Source organism: Oreochromis niloticus, linkage group LG3, assembly GCF_001858045.2.
Source record: "Oreochromis niloticus isolate F11D_XX linkage group LG3, O_niloticus_UMD_NMBU, whole genome shotgun sequence".
Taxonomy (NCBI): Eukaryota; Metazoa; Chordata; class Actinopteri; order Cichliformes; family Cichlidae; genus Oreochromis; species Oreochromis niloticus.
In genome coordinates this window covers 38,634,882-38,649,204 of record NC_031967.2, presented here as the reverse complement: position 1 = coordinate 38,649,204, position 14,323 = coordinate 38,634,882, and the positions used below count along the sequence as shown (strand labels likewise).

At 45.8% G+C, this 14,323-nt stretch overlaps 2 protein-coding genes across 3 annotated transcripts in view; one reads left to right on the top strand and one right to left on the bottom strand.

Annotated features, from left to right (window-relative positions):
- Window positions 1-4,783, bottom strand: part of LOC102076476 (ankyrin repeat domain-containing protein 46) — a 59,883-nt gene extending 55,100 nt beyond the window's left edge. Inside the window, exon 1 of one of the 2 annotated variants that reach the window (XR_003215294.1) lies at window positions 4,486-4,783. The gene's annotated coding sequence lies outside the window, so the exon portion shown is untranslated. The remainder of the gene's footprint in view (window positions 1-4,485) is intronic. The other variant, XM_019354740.2, reaches the window with a different exon arrangement.
- A 398-nt stretch (window positions 4,784-5,181) lies between these two features.
- LOC106097475 (uncharacterized) lies at window positions 5,182-6,599 on the top strand. Its single transcript, XM_019354729.2, has 2 exons — window positions 5,182-5,975; window positions 6,388-6,599. Exons 1-2 carry the CDS (start codon window positions 5,280-5,282, stop codon window positions 6,577-6,579), a joined length of 888 nt encoding a protein of 295 aa, XP_019210274.1. The 5' UTR covers window positions 5,182-5,279; the 3' UTR covers window positions 6,580-6,599.
- Window positions 6,600-14,323: the final 7,724 nt, after the last annotated feature.

Below are 14,323 nucleotides of genomic sequence, written 5' to 3'. Positions count from 1 at the left end.
TGGAGTTACTCTCCATGTGTCAACAGGAGGGATAGTAGATATAATCTCCAAAACACTTTTACTCTAAATTTCGAAACTTCAGCAAAAGAATTTGTCAGAACATGCATGATTTGCCAAAAAAACACAATGCACAAGGGAATCTCAGACCAAAAAGAGGTCATTTTCCCACACCACCTCATCCTTTCCACACAATCCACATGGATTTTATTGAACTAAATGAATGCCAAGGCTCAAAATACGCTCTAGTGATCATAGACGTATTCTCAAAATGGCCAGAAATCTACCCAGTAAAGAAAGCAGATGCCATTTCAGTAGCAAAATGCTTATGTAACCATTTTATTCCAACATATGGCATCCCCACTCTGATAAGATCAGATAATGGGACACACTTTGTCAATGAGGTAATCAGCAAAGTCTCTGAAGCACTAGGATTCAGCATCAAAAATCACTGTGCTTATCACCCGCAAAGTGCAGGATTAGCGGAAAGAACTAACGGCACAATAAAACAGAGACTTAGAAAATGTATGGAAGAAACAGGGAGACCATGGCCTGAGTGTATAGGCCTAGTAAAAATGTGGATGAGACTAACACAGGGTTCTCAGAAACTCACACCTTTTGAAATCATTCATGGCAGACCATTTCCACTGCCAATCACAAGTGAACCTTTAGATAAATCAATCAGAGAGACCACACTAGCAGAATGGATGTCGAAGCTACTAGAAAACAAAGATATTGTTTTGAACAATAAACTGCCTTCTGAATCTTCTCCAGTATCTTGCAGGTTGAAGCCAGGTGATTGGGTCCTGATTCGAGTTCTCCATAGAAAGAATTGGAGCTCGCCCCGCTGGGAAGGTCCCATACCAAGTGCTTATCACCACACCAACCGCCTGTAAGATAGCAGAGAGACCATCTTGGATTCACCAAAGCCACTGCAAGAAAGTGAGTGACAGCCCAGACTCATAGACTCCAGCACCCCTACCTTCTGGTGATCTACCTGGTGAAGAGAGGGCTGATTGGGTATATCCCGCCCTCTACTTCTCGCCAGTAGTCTACTCACCCGAGGATCTAGGTGTGTTTGGCTGTCATGAAGACACTCGCCGTCCTAGCAGCTGTCCTCCTGCTCCTAGCAGGACTCCTCGCACTTTTCGAGGACAATAAAGAACAAAACACAAGCCAAACGTGCCGCCAGCTTTTCGGGCGTTGGCTATCAGCATAATAAAATCATCATCAACGAGACAAGCTCATCTACCATCTACTCGCTTAACTTCCTTAGTATCTTTCAGGGACCACCCCAACACGAGATAATCACCATTGAAGACGCTGGACTTGACAATGGAACGTGTGACCAACTTTTCTGGATCAACTTCAACGTGACAAACCGGAACACATCCATTCACTTCCCAGTGTTCTTGGACCAAACCCCAGGGAAGAACCACTCCATGTGCTACCAGCAAAACAACGGTAACAGACCGCTTGGAAACACCACTAACTGTAATCAGACCGCTGGAAGTGGAGAAGGTGCCCCTGTGAACACGACCGGCCCTCAAATGGCACTTACTGGGTCCAAGGAATGGCCTGGCTATGTGGACAACGTGCTTATTTCATACTACCCCCAGGCTGGACCGGAGTTTGTGCCCCCATCTTCATATCAGACCACACCTTCAGGATGACCGCTGTAAACAACCCCAACCACACGACAGAAAGGAAGATCAACATCTCCAGGTATCCAACCACACGACCCCGTGTACGGCAGTGATGTGCCCGAGGAATTCAAACTATGGACCACTGGACAGAAGGTCCTCCACTCACTGTTTCCGTGGGTTGGAACTGGAAAAAACATGTTAAGGATTGAAACATTGGATTATCGCTTTGGACTCTTTCTGAACGCGTCATGTAAAATCAACGACGAACAAAACCAAGAAATCGACGCTCTGCGCATTGCAGTAATGCAACACAGAGTAGCATTGGATATGATTCTCGCCGAGAAAGGAGGACTATGTGTCCTCTTCGACAACACCTGCTGTACCTACATCCTGGACAATGTGCATTCCTCAAACATGACTGATGCTCTGAATGCCTTAGGCAACTGAAGGAAGCCCAAAGTCAGGACTATGTGAAAAACACCACTGAGTGGTTCACCTGGCTTTTCAACGCCTCATGGCTACAAGTACTGAAGAGACTACTCATTGGAGTTGGAGTGTTTTTAATTTTGTTCTGCTTCTTTGCCACATGTATTATCCCATGTCTAAAAGCCATAATCAAACGAATGATTAACACCTCACTTGCAGCATACTCAGTATTCCACTTGATTTAGAACCTAATGATGAGAGTGAAGATGAAAATGATGAAAATGCCACTGTTTAAAATTATAACGTGAATATAACCATGTTTGATTAAAATCACATGCACAATGATGAGCTACTTGAAAATGCAGACAGCAAGAAAGTAGACTTTGATGTTTTAAGCATGTTTTATGAAGAAATTAAATCAGCAAAAACAGGAGGGAATGTTAAGAGATTTTTACATTTACTTACTTTGATAACCTTTATTTTGCTTAAGTATAATTTCTTGTGAGAACATGATGTGCCTGCAACCTACAGATTAAGGAACAGAAGCATGCGTGAGGAAGTTACAACGTCACACACGCTCAGATAGAGACAGTTCTACCTGAAGCTGATATGACAAAACATACTAGTCCTTCTTGTCTTATGGATAACGGCCACTCATGCGATAACCATATCTAGAGATGTTTTTCTATTATGTATGCTCCACCTAGAGATGCTGTGTAATCTATTCTCTGCTATAAAATAAAGAACGGACTGAGGCTCTGCGCGACTTGCTTGTGTCTTGCGACGCAGTAAGCTTCGCCCGTGTACACGAAATAAACTGAGTTTGTGTTTCTTACTCTCCTTCCAGGTTTTCCTTTGACAATACATGATATCATTTCATTGATTTCAAAGGTTTCTTTGCATGACGCACAAACACACAATTGAAAGGTACAAATGTGTTGTGCATGAAACGAATTCAGACGTGGTGCAGATGTGTGTCACAAGTTGATCTGGCTGTAGGCTGTGGCACTTGGACAGAGGTGGCGCTGGTTGATTCGAGTCCATGTTGGTGCACACAAAGTAAACTGCACGCTTTAGTTGTGCAGCAAAAACGCTGAAACCGGAGAAATAAAACGTGCGAGGGGAATGATAACGACGACAAGAGTCTCCCGATCGTTTACTGTTGCTGTCCTGTGAACAACACCGGCGTGGTGTTAATTGTTTGCTGTTTTCGCGATCGCGTCGCGCATGAGGATATCACCAGGTAAACTCGCGACATTTTTAAACATTTTGTTGTTTAACGGCATCAAGACTGACGGAGTGTGTTTGAGATAACCTCACAAGTGTCACAGATGACACATTTGGCGTTTTTTTGCTGGTTTGTCTGTAGCAGCTCCTGAAACGCAAGTCTGCCTCACATCTGTTCGACCAACGCCAGTTAATCTAAACGCCAGTTGATCTGGAACACCGGTGCTTAAAGAATGGAGAACACAAAATTGGTCCAAAAACCTCTCATGTTCAGCTGTTTTTTTGTAAAAAGATAACAATGTTAGCCTTTTCTTCAGGGCATATATGGTATCACTCTTGGCTGAAAGCAGTGCTTAAACAATTGAAAAAACACAAACTTTGTCCAAAAACCTCTCATGTTTAGCTGTTTTCCACCTTTTCTTTGGTCATTTTAGCCTTTTTGGCCAGGGTGAAGGGAGTATCTGCCATCAAACAAGAAGACAGCCGCATGTAACTACAACGGTGTTTGCTAGTTCACCTCACATGCATTAATTTAATAATGTGGTTAGCGTACTCAACGTTAATTACACACGAATAACATGAAGCTACTCACGCAGAGAAGAACGGCTGCTGCTGCCATCATCATCCGTCATCATTTCTGCTAGGCTGACAGGGCTAGGGGCCAGGACTCTACTCTTCGGGTTCTTGGGGGATGTTGCTAACTCCGGGTCCGATAACAGGCACCACACCCGCAGAAGATGTGCACGGTGTGAGGTCTGGCAGCAAGCTATCAAACACGGCGCATTTCTCGGCTTTAAAAAACAAACAAAAAAACGCTATGCCGCCAGGTGTTTCATCAGATTTGAGGTGTTACCTCCTATGACAGTATCACAGTATCACCTTAAAGCACTTGTTGCAGGCTGCTGAGTTTGCATCTTTTGCTGTGAAGTACAGCCAGACTTTGACCTCTTCGCCTTGGGCATTTTTCTGTAGCTCTGCTCTAAAAGAACATACGTACCTGGCCCCGCCTACTATCCTCGGAAACGTAAAATGATTGGCTAGAATTGACAGAATAGAAACAGCCGATTTGTAAATGTCGACCAGCTCCAAAAAGGCTAGGTTTGTTAGCATGTTACCAAAGCTAACGAGGAGCTAAAATGCTATTAATAATAATAATAATCGTGATAATAATAATAACAAAACAGTTTACCTGAAGTTATGCAGGAGTATCCGGGATGAATAAAAGACTACTGAGTAACGTCCTCGTGTCTGTAGCCGGTTTAACGCACATACTGTGCGGACATTTTAACATTTTCCGCTCTTTGCGGCTCCCCTCTTACCGTCCAACATGAAAACTAGCTAACCGGAGCGCAGCACGTCACTTTCCCTTTTTCCCGTCCTTTTGCCTTTTTTTGACCCGTTCTACTAATAATCTTTATTACAGTGAATAAACACAATAAACTGCATGCATTTAAAGTAAATCGCAGCTGATTGTCACAGTTGAGTCAAAACATTTATTAGCTCATTTAAAAACAGCAAGTATTGACAAAAGAGCTGTAGTCTACAACTAAAAGAATAAATAAAGAGAGAAAGTCTCTATATTATTCATGATTAAAGTCACACAGACGTTTAATAATAAGACATGCGATAATATAGAATATAGACGTAATACAGTCATTATTATTATTGTCATTGCTTCTGCATGTGTTTAATGTTATATGAGGCTTCTGTTGCAAGAAATATCATTATTTCCTCTCCTCTCCCCCCTCTATGCACTGATTAGGTGATAGGCCCCGACAAAACTACGGTATGAGTATGAGTAACTCAGTGAGAATGAAATCACTCGTGATGGCAGGAATCCGTTTCAAAACCTGCTCGCTGCTCTAAAGCTGCCGCCTTCGGTGGGCGGTGCTGCCACCGTTAGCGTGCCTCTGCCTACGTAACGTTCTCCTTATTTAAAGCCCGTAGCACACGGGCTAGACACTTTACCTCCTCATTCACAGGATGAAGACTCTGAGCTTTGTGTGCATTCTTCTATTTTTATGCAGCGAGGTTTTCGGAAAGTTGATCCAAGCTCCTTTAGGAGATGGAGTTGAGTTTCGGCTGTCAGAGGAGTGCCTGAAGGGACGGGGAAGACTGAATCTGCGAAGGAATGCCAGTACGCAGCTGATCGCCTCCCCGGAAAACGTCTGGAAACCCGGACCACAACATCCAGACCGCGTGAATCAAAGTGGGCTCTCTCTCATCCTGGAAAACGCAGATCTGAACGACGAAGGGCTGTACGAGTTTACGTGCAACGGCAAAGACTTGGAAGCCATCAAGCTGGAAGTATTTGTCCCCTCTGAAGTTGCTGTATCCGAGGGCGAGGATGCCACACTCCCGTGCCGCTCCGTCACCGCGGGCCAGTCGGTGAAATCTGCGCGCTGGAGGAGAAATGGAAACGCGGTGCTTCAGCTGGATGGAACAGGAGGAATCACATACGGGGAAGACGTTGACACAAGCCGGGTGTCGATACCATCAGAGTGGGACCGACAAGCAGACCTGTCCCTCACCATAAAGAGAGTCCAGCAACAAGATGAAGGAGTTTATTACTGTGACATAGACAAGTGGGAGAGACACCGCTCTGCTGTCCGCCTGCGAGTCCGTCCTCAAGTCCCCACAGCAGCCGGTAGCACACCTCTGCCTACAACCACACCGACGGTGAGTACACCAACCACATTTAAATAGCTACACACTGAACTGTAAACTTTGATGGCTCGTTAAACGCGCCAATAACTCAGATTTGCAGTCAGTGTTTCAGAGCAGGGTCAGTGTTTGAGTGGAGGACAGTGAGGTGATATCACAGCACGCAGGCTTTCCACGAACACCTGGATTTGATGCCTTGCACAGTCAGTTCACTTCACGGGTGGAGCTCATTGTCTGTTTGTGATTGTGTGTAAGGGGACATTTTTAATTATGACACGTTTCCCTGGAAGCAGAGACTGATATTAGATAACATAACTGCACAGAAACATTTGTGTTTTTGGTTTTCTGTTTAAATTTACGCTGGCTGAAACCTTCGCACAAACCACACTCACTAACATGCCTGGTTTCTGTCTTCTTGTCCTCACAGCCATCAGAGTCCTCTGATAGGACATGGATCACAGTGATCACAGTCCTTGTAACAGCAGCTGTAACATCTGGGATCGTTGGTCCTCTGACTTTCCTCTTGGGCCGGAAACGGAGGAGAGAAACAAGAGATGAGGAGACCGCAGCCCAACTAAACGGACGCCATACCACCAATAATGATCAGTCATCAGTGTAACCGGTGGGTTTCTGCGTTGTGTCTGATAAAACGGTAGAAGAAAGAAAGAAAGAAAGACCTCCAAATAAATAGCTTGCCCACTCCAGCTCCTCTCCCACAGGGGAATTGTAGAAAAGGGGCTGGCATTTATTATTACATTAAACATAAAATATGCATTTACACGTAACATATTTGATAAAACAAAAACAACAACATGAAATCCGACATACCTGATAAAAACGGTAAAAGAAAGAAAGAAAGAAAGACCTCCAAATAAATAGCTTGCCCACTCCAGCTCCTATGACCAAACACAAACAGTGGGGAAGAGGGTTAGCTTAACCCACCACAACTTCCAAGCTAGCAAGAATTATCTATTCATGCTAGTGTTCACGTTCCCTAGAACAGCGGTCCCCAACCTTTTTTGCGCCACGGACCGGTTTAATGTCAGACAATATTTTCACGGACCGGCAGGTGTCACGGATAAATACAACAAAATAAAATGATACGACCAAGACAAAAACTGTGGCATTTTGTAAATATAATATTACACGCGTATTCACTGTGTAATTGTGTAACTTTATTAGCAGCATCCTCCTGAAATGCACCAACAACATTGAGAGTAACAGCCTCCTCTCTCCCCCTTAATACTCTGGTTGCTATGGTAACGCGTAAACATTTCTTTCAAAATAGGACACACAACTACAAAACAAATATAAAAGTACAAGAAAATAGATAACTCACCATAACGCTCAATCAGTGAGAGCCCTGTGCTTGTTTCTCTGCAACGAGACGGTCCCACCTGGGCGTAATGGGGGACAATGACACCCGAAGTGTGTTGCTTATGTTCAGTCTGCTCCTCAATTTTGTTTTCGTCGCTGTTACTGCAGAAAACCCCGCTTCACACAGATATGATGTTGGAAACGGCAACAGGGTTTTTAGTGCTTTTGTGGCAATCTCGGGGTATTCCGCCATGACTTTTATCCAGAATACCGGCAAAGCTGATGTCTCAAACATACTTTTAAGGCCGCCATCATTCGTTATTTCCAAAAGTTGATCTTCTTCTTGCAAAGGCAAGCTGGATTCACCCGGTTTATTGACAAATGGGTCGCGGATCCATTCCTTGTCGGTTCGTGGGTCTTTTGTGATTGGGAAGTAGCGCTCGAACTCTTTTAAAAGCAAAGACAGGTGATCCTGCACTAGCTGGGAGAATGATTGCTCAGGCAGAGTCTCTTCCAAAAATCCAGCCAAAGTTTGAAACATGTCAAATATGCCTCTGTTTACGCGTCGTCTCCACAAGTCCAGTTTGGCTTTAAATGCAGCTACCTTATCTGCCAACTTGAAGACAGTTGTCATTTTCCCCTGAAGGGACAGATTGAGTTCATTTAGTAGGCCGAATACGTCGCATATGTAAGCGAGTTTTGCGACCCACTCCTTGTCACTGAAATGTGCTGCCAGCGGTGACTTCTTTTCTGAGAAAAATCTCTGCAGCGGCTCTCGTAATTCAAAAACTCTGGCGAGTGATCTCCCTCGGGACAACCACCTTATTTCTGTGTGCAAGAGAAGGCGCCTGTGCTCCGCGTTCATCTCCTCACAAAGTTGCTCGAACAGGCGTGAGTTGAGGGCGTGTGCTTTGATGTGGTTAATAACTCCAACAACATCATTCAATACGCTGTTAAGTTCTGGTGGAATTTTTCGGCTTGCCAGCATTTCTCTGTGAATGACACAATGTGTAGATTCACATTCAGGTGCAACCTCCTTAATCCGAGTAGTCAAACCAGACAGCCGTCCGGTCATGGCAGCAGCTCCGTCTGTGCATATGCCGACACAAAAAGACCATTTAAGTTTTCCTGATACATAATCATCCAGTGACCTGAATAGTTCTGCAGCTGTGGTTTTGGTTGTCAACGATAGTGCACACAACATATCCTCATGCAATCCTCCTGATAAAGGTATCGCACATAAACAAGTAGTATTGCTTATTGTCCACATCTGTAGACTCATCAACCTGCAAAGCGTACCATGGTGATGTATTAATTTCTCCAACAACTGTGTCTCAATGTCCTCTGCTATTTCATCAATGCGACGGGTAACGGTGCTAGCCGACAGAGGCACCTGTGCTATCTTTTCAGCCGCCACCTCCCCAAAAAGTTCACAGCAAATGTCTTTAGTGGCAGGAAGGATCAATTCTTCACCAATAGTGAATGACTTTTTAGCCTTAGCAATACGGTTAGCCACCAAGTATGATGCTCTCAGTGCACCTGTATTTGTTGTTGTGGAGGCCCTCAGTAATTGCTTCTGTCCCTGTTGTTCCCGCTTTTTTCTTTCAAAATACTCCAAAGGCTTGTTTTTTAATGTTGGGTGCTTGGTCTCCAAGTGACGAAGCAGTTTTGAAGGCTTCATTGCCTCATTGGAGAGCCGGTCGCCGCATATTATGCAGAGCGGGCTTGGTGCATGGGAATCGCCTGTCGCGATAAATCCATATTTCAAGTAGGTATTTTGGTATTGTCTGTTAAATGCAGCTTTCTTTTTCTTAGTGGTTGTCGTACACTCTTCTTCTGTCTCCTCACTGGGCCTTTTTCCCTTTGCAAAGAAACCCTCCAAAGACATCTGTTTTTTACTCATTTTGCTAGCTTGTAGGTTTAATATTAGCTACTAATAATGTATCTTGACATGCGTCAAGAGTCAGTCATAGACGGAAGTAAATGAGAGAATTCAGTCTTTTTCAAAATAAAACACTGTTCAGAGTCGGATAATAAATAAAATGAAATTAATGTAAGTTATTTATTTTTTCTGTGCGGTACGAGCCTCAACTCTCGCGGCCCGGTACCAAACGACTCACGGCCCGAGTACCGCCGGTCCGGGGCCCGGGGTTGGGACCCCTGCCCTAGAACACACATATGGCACACACATACTACACATTTGTAACATCTAACAAAAAACAGGCTTAATAATGACAATAATTGAACTAAATCACAATCAGGAAACATCCAGGTGGCTAAATATGCATTATATGAGTGTTTTACAGTGTTGGAAAGAAATTACACCAACCTCTCCCACAGGGGAATTGTAGAAAAGGGGAGAGGCAAAAGGGGTACACTGTATTTATATGGTTGCACCAAAGAAGAAGAAGAAAAGAATGAGGAGGGGCTCTAACTGATAATGAACATAGCTACAGGCTTGGAGGTCCTAAAAGTCAGGTATAAAGGGAAGAGTTTGGGGGTTTAGAACACATTTTGTGTAATTATAACAATGTGATTTATGACCCTGTTACATTCACCCCCAAGAATACACCAAAATCCTAAGAGTACACAAAAAAAATAAATAAATAAAAATGTATAAACCCACAATAAACAGATACAGTGCCTCAAACAAATTCACATCACATATACAGTGAATTAGATCAGCAACATAGCTTCCTCCAAGGAGGATAAGAGACCTGAGACCGCTCCGGCGCTAGCAAGATCCCAGGACACACAATAACAAAATGAGGTGCCATTTACACCACACAAAACAGGCCATAATATCTATGGGCGTCACCATCAAACTGCACAGACCAACAAAATACAATCAACTCTGTGCCTCTATTATTCTTTACCAAAACAATAGCAATGGACAACATACAGCAATAAACAAATTCACACATCGATAACCGCTGCTTGAACAGGTTCAACACCAAGGAGTGTCTCGAGTTGAGCCATTGATTCAATCAAGCGACGAACTGGTTTAATGATTCTACCAAAACGTGTAGTCAGTCCCTGATCCACGTCCACATTTTGGGGCTCAAGAGAATGAAAACTGTGGGACGGGAAAGCAGCAGGGGAGTCTGGGGAGGCTCCATCACCAGCCAGCCCACCAACATCAGGAGCAACCATCATAGGAGGGGTCTCATGAACACCATCTTCGACTGGGTCAGCGGCGGATTGCTGATGGATCCATGATAGTGTGCGGTCATCACACTCGCCAATGCTGGAGACGGAATCCACAGTACGGGTGGCAGGAGGTACAGCTCCTGTGTCCCCAAAAGATGTCACAGACCCATCCAGGTCAGACTCGGGGGCCACTGACAACGCTCACAGCAGGATGTGCAGCATCGTCATTCAATGTTGTGTCCAAGGGCAAAAAGTTAACTTGAAGGAGCAGGTTGCGATGCACCACACGCTCATGACCTTCTTTGTCTCTGATACGGCAGATGTGAAGAGCAGGATCCAAGTCGACTACCGTGTACACAACAGGTTCCCATTTGTCAGAGAGCTTCCTTTTTCCTCTGACTCCCTTGTTTGCCAACAACACCTGGTCCCCTAGTGAAAGAGGCAGACCCTTCACCTTTCTGTTGTACTGATCTGACTGGTGTCTCTGCTCCATCGTGCTGTGTTCCTGGGCTTGGAGCATGGCAGAGCGCAGGTCATTCATCAGTGACTTGACATAGGTATCATAGTCACAAATGGTGTCATCATGAAGGACATCCCGAAACATTAGGTCAACTGGCAACCTTGGGACCCTCCCAAACATCAGGTAGAATGGCGCAAAGCCGGTGGTCTCGTGTGCCGTACAGTTATACACAAACGTCATGGACTGTATCATCTGCGGCCATTTCTGCTTAGATCTGAGGGGGAGGGACCGTAACATGTTTCCAAGGGTGCGATTAAATCTCTCCGTGGTACCATTACCCATGGGGTGGTACGGTGAAGTGTGGGATTTGGCAATGCCACCCAAAACCAGAAGCTCCGCAAGCAGTTCGCTCTCAAAACTAGCTCCCTGGTCAGAGTGAATGCGCTGAGGGAAGCCATACACGCAGAAGAATCCATCCAGAGCTTTTTAGCAACTCTCTTAGCTGTCTGATCCTGGCATTGGAATGCATGTGCTAATTTTGTGAAGTGGTCAGTAATCACAAGAACATCCACAGACTTGTTGTTGCTGTCCTCAGCTGACCAGAAGTCAATGCACACAAGTTCCAGTGGAGCACAGGTCTTAATGCTTTCCAATGGGGCCCTAGCTGCTGGCTCTGGGGTCTTACTGAGAACACACCTGCGGCAACTTCTCACATGATTGCGCACATCCTTCTCCATATCATACCAAAAGAAACGCTGACGAGCCAAGGAGAGTGTGCGAGGTTGACCTTGATGACCAGCATTGTCGTGTATGCCAGACAGCACCATTTGCTTTAGAGAGTCAGGTACCACAAACTGGAATCTCTTGTGTTTTGTCAGTGGATCCCTCACAACTCTGTAGAGGACACCATTGAGGAATGTGAGCTTGTCCCATTGTTTCAGGAGCCGCAATGTATGTTGGTTCTCGTGATAGCGCTCACGTCTGGAGGGTCTGCGCTTACGCTCAACATAGCGGGCTACTCTGGAGATCACAGGATCCCCTGTTTGGTGAGACAGGAGATCAGAGTGGGACAGCACATGAGAGACATCACAGTCAGGTGGACTAATGGAGGTCAGGTGACCAGCGAGGGATGTTGCACGCTGGCGAGAAGCAGACTCCCACTCACAGAGGGAAGACATGAGAGAAGACACGTCATCAGTTGACAGAGACACATCAAGCACAGCAGAGGGTGGAGCACTGTGTATTGACTGAGGTTGACAGGTCAAACGGAAGGCATCTTGGACACTGGCATCTCTCACATCACTGACTTGCTCTAGCAGCTCAAAGTAGGGCTCCGACAGGAGCGCTGGGCCAAAGGCCTCACAAACGGTTCCCTGCTCAGGGTGTCTGCCACGATGTTCAGCTTTCCGGGAACATATTTGATCTCAAAGCAGTATGGTGCAAGCTTAGAGACCCAACGCTGTTCACAGGCATCCAGCTTTGGCTTAGTCAGAATGTACGTGAGAGGGTTGTTATCAGTCCAGACAGTGAACTGGTGACCCTTGAGCCAGTGGCTGAACTTATCGCACACAGCCCACTTCAGAGCCAAAAACTCAAGCCGGTGTGCTGGGTATTTGGCCTGACTGCGGCTGAGAGACTTACTAGCAAAGGCTATAGGTCTTGCTCTCTCCTCACCAGCTGGCACCTGGGATAAGACAGCACCCAGCCCATCCATGGAAGCATCAGTTGAAAGGATGAATGGCCTCTCAAAATCAGGATGTGCCAGCACCGCACAGCTGAGGAGTGCACCTTTGAGTTCCTCAAATGCCTTCTCGCAAGCAGGAATCCAGTCTTGAGGGGTGAGCTTACGAAAGGTTCCAGGTTTCCGACTCCCATGGCAGCCTTTAGTCCTCTTCTGACCGGCAGTTAGAGCAAAGAGTGGCTTTGCAACACGAGAGCACCCTGGAATGAAATGCTGGTAAAACATCACATGCCAAGGAAGGATCTCACTTTCCTCTGAGAAGGAGTGCAACCGTCACCATCCATGAGGTCAGTCTTCTGAAAACTGGTGATAACCCTCACTTTATCCTGATCAACCGAGACACCACCAGCATCCACTACATGACCCAAAAACCTCACAGAGTGTCTGAGAAAGTGACATTTTTTCTGCGCCAGCTTGAGGTTGCTGGTCCTCAGGCGAGAGAAGACAATCTCAATACGTTTTAGGGCCTCCTCTTCTGAAGGTGCAAAGACCAGCAGGTCATCAAGATAACACAGGAGGCTGGAAAAGTTCAAGTCACCAAAGATACTGAGCATCATCCGCATAAAAGATGCTGGGCTGTTGCATAGACCCTGGGGAAGTCTGTTGTACTCATACAGGCCAAGAGGTGTAGTGAAAGCCGTGTACGTCTGTCAGACTCATGGAGGGAAACGTTGTAGAACCCGGATGTGAGGTCCATGGTGCTGAAGAAAGCATTCCCACCAAGGGCAGCAAGACAGTCAGCCTGATGGGGCAGTGGGTGAGCATCCTTAATGGTTTTGGCATTGAGCCAGCGGAAGTCAGTGCATATCTCAAGTCACCTGACTTTTTCCAAACCATTACCAGTGGTGAGGCGTATTCGCTGGTGGACTTACTGATGATGCCTTTCATCTCCATGTCTGACAGCACCTCTCGCAACTTATGATAGTCAGCCGGGGGCACTCTGCGATAGGGAAGCCTGAAAGGGCGGTCATCAGTGAGGTGGATACGATGGACAAAGTCTTTCACCTCACCACAGTCCAGTTTGTCTCTAGAGAACACATCTTGGTAAGTCAACACAAGCTCCACCAATTTCCTCTTCCACCCATCTGACACTTCACAGCCCTCAATGTCAATATCAGCCAACCCAGCGTCTTTGAGTAGCTGCACAGAGTCAGGCACAGGGTCTGATGAGGGGGGAAAACTGGTACACTGGTCAGTCAGAGTCTCGCAGAGACCTTGAGTGATGGGCAGGTCTTCTACAGCAATACAAGGAAAGACATCAGCAATCTTAGCATTGCGACGAAGCGTCACAGGACTCTGTGTTGGGTTAAGGACTTTCATAGGGACCCAACGATCTCCCCACATGGGTGTTATAATGCGCCCCACTATTATGTTCTTTGGAGTGGAACGGGCTGACGTGGGTTCCACAACCACAGTACTCCCTGGAGACACAAGTGCAGAAGGTGGCAGCTTTCCCCAAACTACATATTCTTTTTGTGGCAGGAGAGTGATGCCCTTCCGCAACCTGACTGTACCCATTTTATCTGGCATCACAGGACCAGACCACCGTGAGATACAGCTCATCAACTGCAGAAAGTCTTCACAATCAGTGCCAGTGTAATTGGAGTTAATAAGCTCCCAGTACTTTGTATCAGCCTTCATCTTCCGAATGATGGGCCGGATCACATTGCTCCGACAATGAGTTCATCTTTTTGC